Source organism: Nipponia nippon, unplaced genomic scaffold, assembly GCF_047370975.1.
Source record: "Nipponia nippon isolate SJK-2023a ecotype South Korea unplaced genomic scaffold, ASM4737097v1 scaffold_1, whole genome shotgun sequence".
Taxonomy (NCBI): domain Eukaryota; kingdom Metazoa; phylum Chordata; class Aves; order Pelecaniformes; family Threskiornithidae; genus Nipponia; species Nipponia nippon.
The window spans coordinates 24,375,246-24,391,799 of NW_028262290.1; the positions used below are offsets into that span (position 1 = coordinate 24,375,246).

The 16,554-nt window shown below is 58.6% G+C and overlaps 1 protein-coding gene across 3 annotated transcripts; it reads right to left on the reverse strand.

Annotated features, from left to right (window-relative positions):
- Positions 1 to 213: 213 nt before the first annotated feature.
- Positions 214 to 6,402, reverse strand: OSR2 (odd-skipped related transciption factor 2). Of its 3 annotated transcripts, none has more exons than XM_087734916.1 (4): positions 6,101 to 6,402; positions 2,409 to 3,136; positions 1,719 to 1,818; positions 214 to 1,009 (listed from the first exon to the last, which is right to left on the reverse strand). In XM_087734916.1, the coding sequence occupies exons 2-4, from the start codon at positions 3,062 to 3,064 to the stop codon at positions 827 to 829; spliced, it is 939 nt and encodes a 312-aa protein (XP_087591042.1). In that variant the 5' UTR covers positions 3,065 to 3,136; positions 6,101 to 6,402; the 3' UTR covers positions 214 to 826. The 3 variants fall into 3 exon arrangements, with proteins under 3 accessions (XP_087591042.1, XP_087591037.1, XP_087591050.1); XM_087734911.1 differs by having other exon boundaries at positions 216 to 1,009; positions 6,097 to 6,402; XM_087734924.1 differs by having other exon boundaries at positions 218 to 927; positions 6,097 to 6,400.
- Positions 6,403 to 16,554: the final 10,152 nt, after the last annotated feature.

Genomic DNA, 16,554 nt, shown 5'->3' on the forward strand with positions numbered 1-16,554 from the left:
CTGCTGCAATCTCCGCGAGAGGGATGACTTTTACAATACACGGGCTGATTGCAAATAAGTTACTAATAAGCCGCTTTGGCGTAAGAACGGCTCTATGCATTATTTCCTAAGATCTGTTTATTTGCAAGTATTTCTTTCTTTCTCTTCTTTAAAAAAAAAAAAAAAATATTTCGTTCGGGAAAATAAAGTACAGAAGTTAATATTTAGACATTCATACTATTAAGTAATAGAGCTATAAACTCTCAAATACGGCACTTTCATTTTACTTAACAATAGATAACACAACAGCGACAGTGAAACAGGCCAAACAAAAGCGATCACCAGAATTGTTGTGACAGTAAAATTACCCGGCTAGGAAATTTATTCAATATGCTTTACCATTGCATTGACACAGCAGGAAAAAAAAGCCCAAATGTTCAGAGAATAATACAACAAGGCAGGAGGTATTTGGAAAAAAAAAAAGATTTATTTTGAAATACACTTTTAAGAGATACTTTGCCTCCCCGATTTGTTATCGATGTGCATCTGACACGACGGTACGAAACAAACGAACGAAGAAAACCACATTCTGTACAGAGCTCTAAAATGAGCCGCGAGTATCTACAAGATGAGCTTTACGCCTGGCTGTGGGTTGGAGAGGGGCCCGATCCTGCAGTCCGCACTCTCTAAAGGAGTTTCGCAGACGTGTGGTAGGAAAAGCTTGGCCCCGAGTCTGCGTGTTGTGCCTCCGCGGGTGTGTGTGCGTGTCTGTGAGTTCCTACAACACAGTCCTTGAGTAAAATGGGCAAGTTGGAGCCGCCGGAGCGGGCGCGGGTCCCTGGCTGCTCTAGAAGTCCTGCCGCGGGGTGTGAGTTAGACTGTGCCGCCGTAGATCACAGTTTCGCCTGAACACTTTGCCGCACTGCTCACAGTTGTAGGGCTTGATGTCTGTATGGGTAAGAAGGTGAGTTTTCAGATTACTTCTTTGATTAAAGGTTCTTCCACATGTGGGGCATTTGTGTGGAGATTCCTGTTCAGATTTGAAGCAAGCAAAGGATTAATCCTTCACAAACTACCTGGTTTAACGTATTACTGCACTTTTTGTAATCGCAACGCACAACTTGAAATATCGGGGTTGGAAACGAACGAGCGCAGCCCCGGGCGGGCGGCAGACCGCCGACTCGCCCTGTCCTGCCCCAAAAGGATTATTTTATCGTTCTCGAGTCGTGGCATTTCGCGCCCCGGGCGCAGGAAAAAGCAGCCGCCGCGCCGGCCTCCCGCTCCGGAGCTCCCGCTGCCCGCCCGGCACCGCGGCGGTCCCGGCAGCCGGGCAGGGAGCTCCGCGCTGCTCCGCGCCGCTCCGCGCCGTCGGGCTCCCCCGCCGCCCTGCGCCTGCCGCCGCCGAGGCAGGGCCGGAGCCCTCAACGAAAAACGCCTCGAAGCGGCGGCGTGGACAAAACCAAACCCGGGGCTCGCTCCCCGCCGCCGACCGCCTCCCCGCCGGCTTTAACCCGTCTCCCGCGGCCGCCGTTTTTACGCGGGTCTCCCGCGGCCGCGGAGGGAACCGCCGGCCGCTTCCATTCCCCCGGGGAAGCACGGAGCCCTCAAGTGCCGGAGCCCCCTCGCTCCCCTCCGCACCGGACCCCCGTCCCCCCGGCAGCCGCCTCCCCCGAGCCGAGCCGGGCCGGGTCCCCGCCGGCGGCAGACGCACGGAGGAGGCCGGGGAGCGCCGGGCTCACCTGCATGTGTAGGGTTTTGTGGACCGCCAGGGTCCTGGACTGGCAGAAGCCCTTCCCGCACTCCTGGCACTTGAAGGGTTTCTCTTTGGAATGGATGTACCTGGAAGGCAACCCGAGGGGTGAGCGGCGCTGCCGGCAGCGCGGGGCCCACCCGCCCCCGGGCCCCGCTCCCCCAAGCCCGCCCGCCCCTCCTCCCCCGCTTCATTTTCCCCCTCCCGTATAATTCTGTTCATTATTAAACTCCTCTATCGGTGCAAAACATTTGCAATAATTCGTATCGAGGCGTGATTGCCCTCTCTGGTGACAGATCGGGACAGCATCTGCTCCACCGGCGGGACGCGAGCCCGCTCTCGCCCGAAGGCAGCGCGGATCCTCCGCGGGCGCCGCTCGGCACCGGCCGCGGGGTGCGGAGGTGGCGGGGGGCCGGCCGGGGAGCGCCCACCTGCGCCCCGTCCTCCTCCCCGCACCCCCAGGGTCGCCCTTCAGGAGCACAACAGCCCCGGGGCTTCACCCCGGCCCCCCAGCGCGGGTGCCCGTCGCAGGCAGAGCGCAGGTTTTGGCTGCCCTGGCCCCTCCGCGGCCGCGCAGTCGGAGCGGGGATTTCTCCTGCTGCCTTCCCGGCCCGGCCCCGGGCTCCCGGAGCGGCTCAGCCTCCCCCCCGCCCCGGCCCCGGGCGCGGTGGTCCCTCACCGGTGGTCCCGCAGGTGGTCCTGCCTCCGGAAAGCCTTGTGGCAGATGTCGCAGGTGTAGGGCCGCTCGTCCGTGTGGGTCCGCTCGTGGATGAGGAGGTTGTAGGACTTGGTGAAGTGCCTGCCGCAGAACTTGCAGATGAACTCCTTTTTCGTCTTGGAGGGCAGGCGGCCGCGGGAGGGCTTTCTGTCTGGGGACAGCTTGCTGATGGCCGACAGGGGCGACGCCAGTCCGGGGCTCAGCTTGGCGAGCTCCCCCACCTTGGGGGGGTCCTCCTGCGTGGCGGCCACGGCCAGGTTGGCAAAGTCAAAGCGGGGCCTGTCCTTGTGCAAGGCTGGGAGGACGTGGGCGATGGCCCCTTGCTTGGGGTGGAAGAGGTGCGTGGCGAAGGGGAGCGTGGGGAAAGGGAAGCGGGAGTCCACCAAGCCCTGGGCGGCCGCCATCTCCGTGATGGTGGAGCGGGTGATTTCATGCACATTGGGGTAGCCCAATGTCCAGTGGTTCATGTGCATGGTTTGCACGGCGCTGAGTCCATACAGACCTTGCAACTGGTCCACAGCTGCGGGGAAGGTGTTCACAGCCTGGAGGAAGGAGTAGTTGGTGAGTTGCAGGGACGGGTGCAGTGGGATGGGGGCCGGCAGAGCCTTGCTTCCCATCTTCCCGGGGCGGGCGCAGGCCGGCGGTGCAGCGGGTGCCTCTGCTGGGCTTTCGAGACGGGGGAAAAAATCCTAGGAAGAAAGATGGAGAAAGGAGGGGAAGGAGAGTTTTACTGAGAGCAGCGCGCTTCCCCTCACCGAGGCGAGCGCAGCGGCGGAGCCGGGGAGGGCCCGGCACGGCTCCGCCGCGCTGCCTTGCCGCGGCCCCAGCGCCCCGCCGCAGCCCCGGCTCCCGTCCTCCGCCGGGGCCGGCGGCCGCCACCGGGCCACCGGCGCGATCGCTTCGACCGGAGAAGCTACAGCGTAAAAAAAATTTTTAAAAATATCCCTCCCAGAAACACCCACCGCGAATTAAAATACAAAGGAGAAAACCCAGCGCCGAGCCAACCGAAGGCGCCGCAGATTCAAATTAAACGAATCGTGGAAAAATGCACCCGGAACGGAGCCGGTCCGCTCCTCGCCGCCGTCCCGCCGCAGCGCCCAGCCCGGGGACCCCCGGGGCCGCCTTCCTCCTGCCCCCCGCGCCGACCTGGCCCCCGGCGTCGCTCCCACCCTCCGCCCGGCCCCCCGCGGGCGCGGAGGCCCCGACCCCGACCCCTCCTGGCTGGGGCCTCCCCGGGAAGGAGCAGGGTGCTGACGGAGAGCCGAGGCAGGCCCGGGGGGCGGCGGGGGGGGGTGTGCGTGGGTGGGGAGTAAACCCCGCGTTTATCCCAGCTCGGGTGCTTATTTTTCTTCCTTCAACAACAACTCATTTATCAAGATAACCGAGGGAGAGAAAAGGAGCTCCTGCCCCGCACGCACACCTCCTTCCCAGCCCCCCGCGCCGCAGGTCCTAAATAAATCCACTTTGCGCTGAGATCCCTTCCAGATGGCCGGGGCCGCCCCACGCAGCCCGCCCGGGCCCGGGCGCTCCCATCGGCGGCGAGGAAAGCGGCCGGCCTGGAGGCCTCCCGGCCCCCCGAGGGCTGCCCCGCAGCCCGGCCCGGCGCTGCCCCGCAGCCGACTCCCTCCGTCCCGCAGGGCCGGGAAGGGCGAGCGCAGCCCCGGCGGGACGGAGCCGCCCGGCCGAGCCCCCCGCACCCCCTCCGCCGTCCCCCGGCCGGGAGCTCCGCCGGAGCGGCGGGGCCGTGAGCTAATGCGCGGTGTGTGACTGTCAGAGGGTTTCGCTCAGCCCATTCAACCGAAACCGCCGGGCCCCGCTTCTCCCGCCGCCCGGGGGGACCCCTCGGCGCCCCCGGGGAGACGCTCCCCTCCGGCGGGGCAGGGGGGCAGCGGCGCGGGGGGCAAGCCCCTGCCCTCTCCTTATTTTGTTTTCGGGGAGGCTTCACTTCCAGCAGCCAAGCGGCTTCTACGACCCAGAAAAGCGGCGAAAGCAAGCGCCGGGGTCTCTCCGGGCCTGCAAACGAGAGGTAGGGCCGAGGGTGCCCCAGCACCTCCTGGGATTTAGGATTTGGAGGGACCGGCAACGCGTGGTTTCCAAAATAAACAAGACACTCTCCCCCCCAAAAAATCCTAACCCAAAACCCCGAAAACACCACCACAAATAAAGGAAACTCTCGGAGCGCAGAGCCCGCGCTCCGCTCCCGGCCCCTCCGGGCCGCCGCCGCGCCGCAGCCCGCACCGCGGCCCCAGGCTTCGGGCCGCTCCGCCGGCACCGGGCAGCCGCCGGAGGAAAGCGACTTTTGGATGTTTTTCCTAAAATACCTCTCCTTCCCGTCTGCGGCACCGCACCGAATTGGCCCTCCGGGAAGAAAGTGCGGCAACGAGGTCGGGTGTGAAGTGCAGCGCTGCCCACCCCTGTTTTCGTTTTCCTCGAATCGTGGCTTTCCCGGATTTCCTCCGCTGCTGCCCAGTTTTTCTCGTTTGTGATTGTATCGAGACCGGGGACAGTGTTATCGATACGACCTATTATATATGGAGACTTTTTTTTTTGGGGGGGGGGTGGTGGTGGTTATATATAGAGACTTATTTTTAAAGATGTCGTAGTGGGAGTTCCTATTCACTTTCCGCCAGGAACCGACACGGAGGCGATAAAATCGCTTTTCGCTGGCTGCTGCCGCGGCTCCTGCCTCCACCCCGGCTCGCTGGGGCTGGCTTTCCGAGCCACCGGCTGCGAGCTACGACCGAGGTAGGTACAGGATTTCTGCGGGGCAGAGCTTCGTCCTTCACAGCCGCGTTTTGCGGCTACGTGTGGGGGTGTCGTTGCAGGGCGCTCGTTTTCGCCTCAAAGAACCAAGTCCGAAAAACTATTCCGAACACGAAATCCGTATTTTAACGTAGCAACTTTTAAAACTACACCGTTGCCTGAAGCACGGTACATCGATTACTATTTGTGCTCGGAGGTGACTTTATTAAAACGTACCAAAAACCACCAGAACGCGCTTTCGTGCGTGATTTTGAGGCCACTCAAGGTGCGGGGGGTGAAAGTCAACCAAAAACGGATGTTACTTAGACCTTGGCACTTCCTTCTCCCCTGCCATTCACAGCGCTTCGTGAAGTTAAAGCCCGGTGCCTCGGCAGCACGCCCCTCTCTACCTGCCTGCCTGCCCGCCTGCTGGCGGCCCGGCCGGCGCCCCCCTCCTCCCGCGGCGGGGCCGGGGCCGGGGCCGTGCCCCGAGGGCCCCGCGGTGCTTCCCGGGGAGCGGGCGGGCCCCGGGGCGCCTCCGCTCCCCGCCAGCCTCACCCGGAGCCGCGGCCGCCGCTGCCCGCGCAGCCAGGTACGCTTCCACGGAGCGAGGGAGGACTCCTCCGGCGCGACCCGCGGCTCGGTCCCGGCGCCCACGCACCGACCGGCGCCTCCCCGCCAGGGATTTCGCGCGGAGGGCACCGACCGCGCGCTCCCGGAGGCCCCCGCCGCCCGGCCCCGCACCAACGCGCCCGCGGCGTGCGGGGGAGACCCGCACCCCCACGCCGCCGCTGCAAACTGAAAGTAAAGCCGGCGGCCCCGCGCTCCCCGCCGAGGGGACGGTCCCCTCCCCGGGGCCCGGCCGCCCCGCTCCCGCCGACGGCAGCGGGCCGGGCGAGCCACTTACCTACCGCAGCCGGCTGCTCCTCCCGGGGCAAAGCCGAGGCGGCGGCCGCGGCACCTTCACCGAGACATTAGATCCACAGCGGGGGCGCTCAGCGGGGCCGGGGCCCGGCGGCGGCCGGCATGTTGCGGAGGGCTGGGCGGCGGCTGGGAGCTCTGGCTGCGGCGGTCCCGGCGCCCCGGCATAGACCGCCGCCACCCGCCCGCAGCCTCCCGCCTTCGACCCCGGCGAGGCTCGGCGAGAGTCTGAGCCGCCCCCTGCCCGGTCCATCACATTTCAGCGGCGAGTGGCGTGGAGCGCTGTCCCCGCCCGCCCGCCGCCGCCGGCCCACCCCGCGGCGCGCACAGACCCGCGCTCGGGGCCGCGCCGCTCCGCCCCGACGGGACGGGACCGCCCCCGGCCCCGGCCCGCCCCGCCGCGCCGGCCCCACTGTTTACTTGTGTTTGGGTAGCAACTGGGCTTTAAAGGGGCAGGACGCCCCCCGCTCCCCCCCCCCGCGCGTCACCTAAGGTGACTTTTCCCTCCGAGAGCGGCCCGACGCCCCCCGCCCCGCTGCCGGCCGCGGCCGCGGGGATTTGCGCGCTGCCTGCGCCGCCCCGCTCGCCTCGGCCGCCCGCCGTGCCCCGGCCAGGGTGACACGCGCGGCGCGACTTGCTTAAATACCTAAAATAACTCCCCCCAAACCCAGAGCGTGGGGGTTTTGTGGGCGCCCGCGTCTCCGAGGGGACCGTTAGGTGCGGGTAACGCTCACGTCCACATGGCTCGGTGGCCGTCGGGTCGGGTCGCCCTATGGACCGACACTTCAGCGATTCGGCTCTGCCCTTTAACTGCTGTTTAGGTGCCTAAAGGCAGATTCAGAAGGAGAACCGGTGCGGAGGTGTCCCCCTGCGCGGTGACTAAGCACACAGTCCCCACCTGGAACACACAAATAGTTTCGAGAGAAGTTTCGATTTATTACGGGGGAATTTACTGCTAAATGGGGCCTCCGTGACCCTCTTCGAATTTCTCGATTAAAGCACTGTATTCATTTTCGTCGTTAGCTGCACCACGGTTGGTTGCATACAGCGAATTTGGGTTGAATTTTTATCTGTAACGTTATCTTGTTCTGTGCATTACTTAAATCACATGCGTGGGGAATTTATTGTATAATCTGGACTGGAGATTGGAAGTAGGCTTTGAGAAGTATAAAAAGATGTCGGAAGAAATGGCATTTAAAAACAGCTTTGAACATTTTTCAAGGTAGAGTCTCTGCCGGTTAATTCTAGCCGGTGGAAGAGAAGAGGACACAAGTGACGATTGCATCGGGATTTTTTTTTTCTCCCTTTGGTATACAGTAGGGAAAAAAAAATTAATCAAAGTGGGGGAATAGGAGTCGGTGGAGGAAGGTTTGGAGGTGTCCCCTCGCAGGGCAGCTCAGCCGAGACTGGCGCTCGTTGCAACCCGTGACGGCCGCCGGGCGCTCGGGCTGATTTTCGTTTCTTTTCATAAAGTCCTGCGTGGAAAATGCCCTGGTTTAAATCCAAGTCACCCTAAATAAATCGTATTTCGTCTCCTGGGCAGTGAGGACACCGAGGTTCACAACTCCGGGAGCAGAAGGAGCGACTGCCGGGGGCCGGGTGCGAGGCGGGTGCGGGCGGCCGCGGGAGGCTGCGTGGGGCGAGGGCTCGCCGCCCACGGCCCGGCGGGGGGCTCCGGCAGGGCGCGGGGGAGGCAGCCGCATGCCCTCGTTATTTTGCTTTCTCGAGCGAGGCCGGTTGCTTCAAGAAGGACGTGGAAAGGGGACTTTACGGTCACATTTTCCGCCCCGCACTGCTGGCTTGCGGATGCCAAGGAGGAAGCCCCCTGGCCACAAGGATCGGAGGGGGCTCTTTCAGGAGAACCATCATTTCTTGCCCTTTACAGCAAGGAAAGCTAAGCCGCACTTGCTGGGGGGGAAGGAAACCCCCACAACCAAAACCAAATAACAACAACAACAAAATTTTAAAACCCCAACAACCACCTCGCCAAACCCCAAACCGACCAGTCAACGAAAAAGCCTCAGGGCCGAGGGGCCTGGCGAGGGGGGCGGAGGGTGCAGGGCCGCCGCCCGGGCGGGTCGCTCCCCGGCCGCCCGTGGTACCTTTCGGCTACGGCGGGAGCGGGGAAAGCCGCGCTCTCCCGCTACCGGCAGCGCGGCGGCGGCTCTCACGTCTGCGCTGGCGGGGAGCGCCCGGTGACCCCGGCGCGCCGCCGCCCGGCCCGGCCCGGCCCGGCCCGGCCAGCAGGTGCGCGCCGAGAGCTGGCGGCGAGACCCGCCGGTACCGTCGCGCCCGCCGGGGCGCGGGGTCGCTCGGACGTCGCGGGGGGCTCCGGGGCAGCGGACACCCGTCGAGCAGGGGCGGCACCACGGGGCGCACGGGCCGCCGGAGCCCGACGGAGCCCCGCGCTTCCGCGTCACCTTTCCGCCACCACTCGGGGCGGGCCCCTCCCGCCCCCGCGGGCCTTCTTCCCCCGCCGCCCGGTGAGCGGAGCCGCTACCGACGGCCACGGCGCAGCCCGCGGGGCCGGGGCGCTGCCGGGCCGGGCAGGTGCCCGGCTCCGCCCGGGCAGGGCCGGCCGCCCCGCTCTGCCCCGGGCGGGCGGGGGCTCGGCCCGGCGGGCGGGGGGGACCGAGCCCCGCGGCGGGCGGCGGCGGCCCGCGGTGCTGCAGCGCCCCCTGGAGGCCGCCGCGGGGCCCTGCCCGCTCGGGCTCCGTCCCCGCTGCGGACCCGCGGCCGCGGGGCGCACTGGGGCCGGCTTCCCGGCGGCTCCCGGCGCCGAGCTCTGCCCGCACCGCCCGGGAGACGGGGACCGCCGTGCCCCGAGGAGGCGGGGAGGCAGCGGCGCTCTCCGCGGCCGCCCGAGCGCGCAGCCCGTGCCGCCGGCTCCCATCCGGTGCCGGCACCGCCGCGGTCATCCCAGCCTCCCCCCGCTCCCCCCGCTCCCCCCCCCGCAAAAAAAAAATACATCCCGAGCTCTGGACTGCGTCCAGGGGAGCAGGAGACGGGCGGTGTTTGTTCTCGCTGCGAGGAACAGATTAAAGCAGTTCCTCTGCTGGCAGCGCAGCCTGGGCGCAAACCTTGACCACCCGCCCCGTCCTGAGCACAGGAGCGCGCCCGGGGCGGGGGCCGGGGCTGGCGGCTCGGCGGCAGCGAGGCCCCGCGGCGGGGCCGGCCGGCCCTCCCGCGGAGCGCCGTGCGCGGCTGCCGTGAGGGGTGCACGCACGAAGCGGCTGAGACCTGAGCAAACAGCCGCTGTCAGCAGTGGGCGGCTGCGGTCGCGGGGGGACTCACCCCCGTTAAAATAAATGGGGGGGGTGAATTTCAGTGGGAGCCAGGGGTGCGCCCAGAGCGGCGGCCGGAGGGAGAAGGGGCGGCCCGGAGCGGAGGCGGCGCGGCCGGTGTTGCTGCAGCACCGACCGGGGTACCCGGGCCGGCCGCGGCTCCTGGCAGGGGCTCTGCCGAGGGAAGGGGCCGGGAGCACAGTCCCCGGTGCGGGGGTGCCCTGCACCGGGGTCAGGGAGGCCCCGACGGCTCCCGGCGGCCGCTGCCTCGGGGACCGCTGCCGGTGCCCGCAGGGCAGAGACGCCGCTCAGCAGCGAGCGCACCGCGGGCCGGGCCCCAGCCCCGGGCTGCCGCCCGCCGACGGACAGCCCGGTGCTGCGAACGGCTGGGGCTGCGCACCGAGGACTTATTTATTTATTTATTTATTTATTTATTTATTTATTTATTTATTTTAAGGAAAACGGTGACCGCCCGTCGATGTGGCATCTGATTCCGCTGGTGTTTCTCGGTGACTAAATCATCACCTGCTTCACTGAGATTTATTGGGGCGGGATTTTTTTGTTTTGTTTTTAATGTACCAGTCAGGAAACGCCAAGCCGTGGGCGGCCGGAGGCGAGGCGCCGGCAGGCTCCGGGGGACACCGCCGATGCACCTCCCGCTCAGCATCTCCCCTTCCCCCCCTCAGACTGGCATCCCCGTAAAACATCGCCGCTATTAATTTCCATAAAAGAAGAAAGCAATTAAGCACACAACGACCCCAGCGGGCTGGATCTCGCCCGCGTCTCCCACAGGCTCGCAACTCCCGCCACCCCCTCGCCCGCGGTCTCCCGGACGGCAGGGAGCGGGACCAGCCGCCCTGCGCACCGCCCCGCCGCCTCCCCGCCGGGCACCGCCACCGCAGCCGGCCCGACGGCTGCCTGCTTCTCGCCTTCCCCTCGCTAGGGAGGACCGAGCCCCGAGCCCCGGGGGGGGGGCTTTTGCTATTTGGCCGCCGCTGCGCCCCGGCTCCCCTCTCCCGGGAGCTCCCGGCCCCGCGCCGGGAGACCGTGGGGCTCACGGGCACCTCGGGAGAAGCGTCAGACCGCCCTGGGCCGAGGCCCCCCTTGCCGTGTGCACGGTGCTGGAGACCCCTGGTCCCGCGGAACTTCCGCGCTGTGCCGCGGTGCGGCTGCACGGTGCGGCCAGGGCAGGGAGGATACGGAGGCGGCCGCCGGCCCCGCGGGGACCGGGGCGAGGACGCCGCCCGCTGCGGCGCTGCCGCCTTGCCCGGCCCGCAGGACGGCCGGGGCGGCCCCGCGGGTCTCCGTGGAGCAAAGGCTCGGTGGCGGGGGCACACGCTGGCGCGGCCGGCCTGCGCCGGAGGGGATGCCCTGCCCCGGCCCCGAGGACGGAGATGGCCGTCTCCTGCCCGGAGAAGCTCTCTCCTTGCAGAGCTCCTGCTCCGAGCCGAGCCTACCAGCACAGCCCAAAGCCGGCGGCTCCCATCCACTCATCCCAGCCTGCTGCCTGCGGATCTCCGCAGGGAAGAGGGGGAGAAAAGCCCCTGACAAATGGACTTTTCTAACCTAACGCCTTCCTTTCCCTGCCATCAGCAATGAGATGTTTTTGTGGTGCCTGAAATGAGCAGCTGTCAAGATATAAAGAAATACAACGTGCCGTACCTTACTATGGTGCGTTTTAAGCAACCATTTGGCTAACGTCTTTCCTGCCGTCAGCACAGAAAACACTGAGCAGGGCTGCTGCCTACAGCCATGGCTGGAAGCACAGACACCCCTCGCACACGAGTGGGCCCCTTTCTTATCATTTCAGCCTCCCCCAAGCTGAGCCTAGGGTCTGCAGAAGGTCCCCAGGCCAGCAGGCTTTGCTTACTCCCGGGTGGTGGCATTTTACCACACTTTCCTGATGTGCCAAGTAACTGAGCCTGCAAGGTGGAGGTCGGCAGGGCTTCAGGGCCGCCTGCTTGCTGCAGAGACGTGGGCTCGTATGCTCTGCTCCTGGGGAAAGGGGGATTTCAGGCACCGATGAAATTCTGCAGCTGCCTCAGGCTGGAAGGATGGTGAAGTTTGCAATCTCCGAGCCAACTGCTGGGGGGGAATCTAAGAGAAATATTGTATAAAAGCAATAAATTGCTTTAAGAAATGCAGTTGTACATTTGGTCGCGTGCCTCGTAACTCACCTAGGACATGAGAACTCCAAGGCAGCAGAGAAGGGGGCCCATACATCTTGCCCTGTGGCGTATATTAAACAACTCCATTTCCTTTAAGAACTTTTTCTATCCCAATGAATAACTTGAGTTTCACAAATAAAATTAATACTATAGGGTGAAAGTCAGCAAACAATAGAAAAGCTCAGAGGGGTTTTTCCAGTTGTAAACATGCAGAATCCATATGGTCATTAGATACATCTGCGGGTTAAGCACTGATTTGTTTATGCAAGCCTGATGCTTATGATACTCTTAAACTGGGACTATTCTGTTGAATGTATGTATACTGTAATCCCCCCTTACCTACCCTCTGCATGCGTGTTTCCTGTTTTCAGCATGCATTCTCGATGTGTAAACTGTGGCGAAGGATATGTTATAAACCAGGATACTACAGAGCATTTCAGATATTTTCAGAGCATTACAAGCACGGTGCGAGCATATGCAAATCATCACTTACAGATGTGCATAACGTCTGTATTAATCTCTGCATGTTTTTTCAGTTGTTTGTGGCATCTAATTCAAAGAACAGGACAATAATAGATATTACGAAAAAGTACCAATTGTTCCTGGGCAGACTCACCCCTAGGATGTCCAGATAAACCTTACTGATGAAACCCTGCACTACTTAATAAAATCAGGGTCTTTTAAAGAGTCTTTGAAGATTCCTGAAATACAAGGAAATCGAGGGAAAACTTACCACGGTAAGGCGTTTGAAAACTCTTAAAGACACTGCCAGGGCTCAACGCTACCCTGTTTCTCTGCTGGGTATGATCCAAAAAAGCACTTAAGCGCATCCTTAAGTTCATACCTACCCAGGGCAGTACCTAAGCAGGTGCTTCAATTTATTTATATGCCAAAGTCACGTGCCGAGCGTGTGTTTTACTGCTGCTTTAAAAGATCTCCTCAGTCAGGGCCAGTATTTTCAGATTGCCTCATAAAAATAAACAAATGAATAAAAGATTATAAAAAATCCAAGAGCAGTTACCGTTCTAGGCACGATTTTGCATCGTGCCTGCTCTCATGTCCTTTTCCATGAGGTAAGTTGTTGGCACTCAGTCATCTGTTATGACCACCCTGTTTCTGCCTTAAACGCTGGTGTTCCCCTCAGCTTCTCCTGCTGCCACCTCATAGCACCACTGCGTGCACCATCCTGCTGGGTGAGAGGGCAGTTGCTGCAAGATGAAACTTGTGGATGTGATGCTGATACACCTTGGAGGCTTTTCAGAGCAGAACAGTTTGGATCTTGCTTGTGGAATGGGAAAAAAGAGCCCTTTTTTTCCATGAATTCTCCACAGCCACTGTGGAGAAAGATCAGGACAAGATCACTCTGGGGTACAGAAAGGCTGCACAGTAAAAGCAACGGCTGAGAATGGGAACGGATCAGTTCAATAATGTGTCTATCTATCTGACTGGGCAGGGACCAGTCAGAATACTTTCTGGTAAAGAATATTCTTCTATGTTCCCTTCCCTTCCCTTCCCTTCCCTTCCCTTCCCTTCCCTTCCCTTCCCTTCCCTTCCCTTCCCTTCCCTTCCCTTCCCTTCCCTTCCCTTCCCTTCCCTTCCCTTCCCTTCCCTTCCCTTCCCTTCCCTTCCCTTCCCTTCCCTTCCCGCTAAGCCCTTCAGATGACAACCTGCACACCCAGTGTGTCATGACAGACAGTCTCTCGTCCCTGGGTGTTGTGAGCCAGCAACAGACAGAAAGCATGTAAAGTCAGGAGGACTCTGAATTGAGACCCAGCAGTGGGTTTCCACCCTCTTTGCTCATGGTCCCCCGTTTTCTGTTCCCGTGGTGATACAGGGCCCTGCTCAGAGGACTGGCATTCCGCTGCTCTCCTTAGTTTCCTTTCACAGACCCCTCAGAAGTATTTGAGGGACCTACACAGGCTGGTAAATGGTAGGATGAAAAACAGCGAATGGATGTTTCTCCTGTTCCATCCATACTAGACAGCATGGTCCATCTCGTAAAAGGTAGCAATGATTATTGCAGATCTGCCTTGTTTGCATTAACTATTTATTTCATGTATTTGACCTGCTCACCTATGACAGGCTGGTGAAAATTATTAGTTGGTTATGCTGTTCTTTCAAACACCCCTTTGGGAACTGTTTCCAAGAAAAATACAAACCCCATTAATTTCAACACCAGAACTCATTTTAGCACCCGAGAAGTGCTGAAAGCTGAGGACATTACACTGCAGCAGAAACAGAACTGCCTCGAGGCCTCTTACTTTCAGCTTTTCAGATCAGGGGAGAGAGGAAAGAGATACTGTCAGCCATACCACAAACTTTCAAGTGTAATATATATTCCCCTTTCCCAGTTAATTTGTCCTGACGATTACTGTCTGTTCAAATGCAACCAGGAGCTTTTGAATTTCACTGTTGCCTGTCTCTGAACTGCTGGATGGAGCCCATGTGCGTAGGTGCAGCACGCTGCCATTTCGGGAGGCCGGGTGTGCGTGGAGGGGAGCAGCAGAGACCATGGGACAAGGCATGCTTTGGAATGACAGCCTTCCCAGCTGTGATGGAAGCAAGAATTGGTGGTGTCTGCAAGACTAGGGGCTTTCAGGGACCCTAGGACAGTGCCTGTGAAGAGCTGTGAGGAAGCCTCCATCATTAACAGAAATGCTCATGACAGAGATATCAAAGCTGATTATAGTAAGTGAAACAATATTTACTGCATCCAAGAAAGCCCTGACAAGAAGACTGATGAATCCACCTGAAAGGATTCTTGAACAAAATGTACCTTGTGCTTGAACTCTTTGTGAAACCTGAAAATAGAGAAGTCTGTGACTTTGGCCAGAGGGCTTTGACCAGTGTGGCAGGGTAAGAATTTCTGTTGGGAAGAAGCATCAAGTAAATATAATGCAGTGTGCTTATTTCAGCGGGAGCTGGTATGAGAGTCAGTCAGTGGCCACGGCAGCATTGCTGACACTCCTGAGATCTGAAAAGGAGACCACCAATAAAGGTCATTAGCTAAGGTTAAGTAGGGTTAACCCTGACCTTTCGCCAGTCTCCAAGCAGACAGCTCTTGAGCAAGTACAAAACCACAGTTATTAAAAAACTCTAAAACAACTACAGTAACAAAATAGAGTGGAGTGGAGTCAAAACTGCAGTTTTGTTTTATTCAAAGCATAATATTTATAGATGACAGATACCGAAAGGCAGCAGAACTGGTTTTAAGGACCATCCCTGTACCTAGATAGTGGAGGCACACTTGAAAGCATTCTGTCTTTTGAACCACAGTGAGACATGAATTTAAGTTTTTCAGAAAGAGTATTTTCATTCCTAGAGCTTGGTAATTCCTATGTGTTTGGTAAAGAAGAATATTTGAAATGCTTGACTTTCTGTTAAAGTTACAGGTGGAGCCTGAAATGCTAAAAGGCTGTTCAAAGCATCACTTAAGTCTGATCTAGTTCAGCATTAGTCTAATGTTATCTTTTCCCCCCTCAATGGTTTCAAGAAGATATATAAAACCAGACCAGAGCTGATGTTTACTTTTAGAGCTAATGGTTCCTCAAATCTACAAGAACTTCTAAGGAGTAGATAAAAGCAGCTGCAAAAGTGATCTAGAAATAAACATCCAGAAGAAAACATAACTGCAGTCAAAGCTCCAGCTGTTTTCATCTTAATTCTTATCAGTATTCTTTTTAATCAGGCACATTTTGAAGTCAAAGGCTTATTTCCAACAGCTTTTGTCCATACATATATGTATGTGTGTAAGTCCCTTGAAATATTACAGAAGTTCTGTTTCACATCAAAACAGTGTACATTGTCACTAAAATTATTAATTTTCTTTTCCTCATCCCCCATGTTCTCTCTGGGCCCCTCTTTTGCATCTGGCATGTGTACTGATACTCCAGATGACAAATACTGATAACTGCAAAGCTGCAATGCTGCATACTTCCATAAGGCAAAGCTTAGCCAAAGTTAGTCATTGATTTATGTCCCATATTCTGTTCAACAGTGCAAGGGTTTTTTTTCTAATTCCATACCTTTAATCCTTGCCACCTTCAACCTAGCATGTGTCAAATTTCCATCTTATTGTTGCAGCTGTGGTTTCTTAAAACTAAAGTATGCTTCTTGAAGGCAGTGACACATTCTTAAGTTTATTCACAGATTTAAATGCTCAGTTGTTCAAAACCGCCTGAACTCATTAAAATGTGATGGTGTGGGTTTTTTGCCATACTAAAGGGTTGATACAGAGGTTTTAAAAAACAAATGAGGGATGTTGGGATGACTATTTTTATTCAGCCCAAATCTGTAGAAAGTGTGGTAACTTAGGCAGAGATCATAGGCCCAGAGTTCTCTTTAGTGAAGAAGTTATTCACAAAATAGGTAAGGCAGAAAAAGCTCTGTCGCACATAAAAAGCCTTCCACAGCTGTACAGATGAAAGGAAACAAACTCTGCACCGTCTAGGTACCATGTTATTTAGGATGACTTCCTGATCCACAGTAGGAGACAGCCCATGAAGCAGATCGATTTCATAAGAATCTATATATGCCTACAAAAAAAAAAGCTGCAAAAGTTAAGTATTTTTATTACAACCATCACTGTTTCAAGAGAATAGCCAGCTTCCCTGTGCTCTCCCATGGAAAATGGACCAGAGGCAGGATGCTGTAAACATTCCTCCATGAGCTTGCAAGTGAGCCTTCTGTGTTACCGTCCCAAGCCCTTCGACAGCCCTCTGTGAAGGATTACTCTTCCTGTAGGTGAGCTGGTGAGAAGGACCATACCTTTGCTTCAGCCATTTCAGCTGAAAGTCCGGAGCAGTAACTCAAACCTGCTTTTATCATCTTTGAAAGCTAAGAGGTTAGTGTTTTCCACCAGAGCAGCTGAGACATGTCCCTTTCCAGGAAAAGGCCAAGAAAATAGCTGAGAGCAGTAACAACTTAAACCGCTGCAAAAAATCTGCCAGACGACATCTGTCAAAGCCCAAAGAGTTCCAGTTACGTATGATT

Bases quoted from the DNA above. Each gene is read 5' to 3' on its own strand.
- OSR2 (XM_087734916.1), bottom strand. From the start codon at position 3,064: ATGGGAAGCAAGGCTCTGCCGGCCCCCATCCCACTGCACCCGTCCCTG. The intron at 1,819-2,408 runs GTGAGGGACCAC...GTTGCCTTCCAG, and splicing joins GACCACCTGCGGGACCACCG to GTACATCCATTCCAAAGAGA. The intron at 1,010-1,718 runs GTGAGCCCGGCG...AAATCTGAACAG, and splicing joins ACAAAACCCTACACATGCAG to GAATCTCCACACAAATGCCC.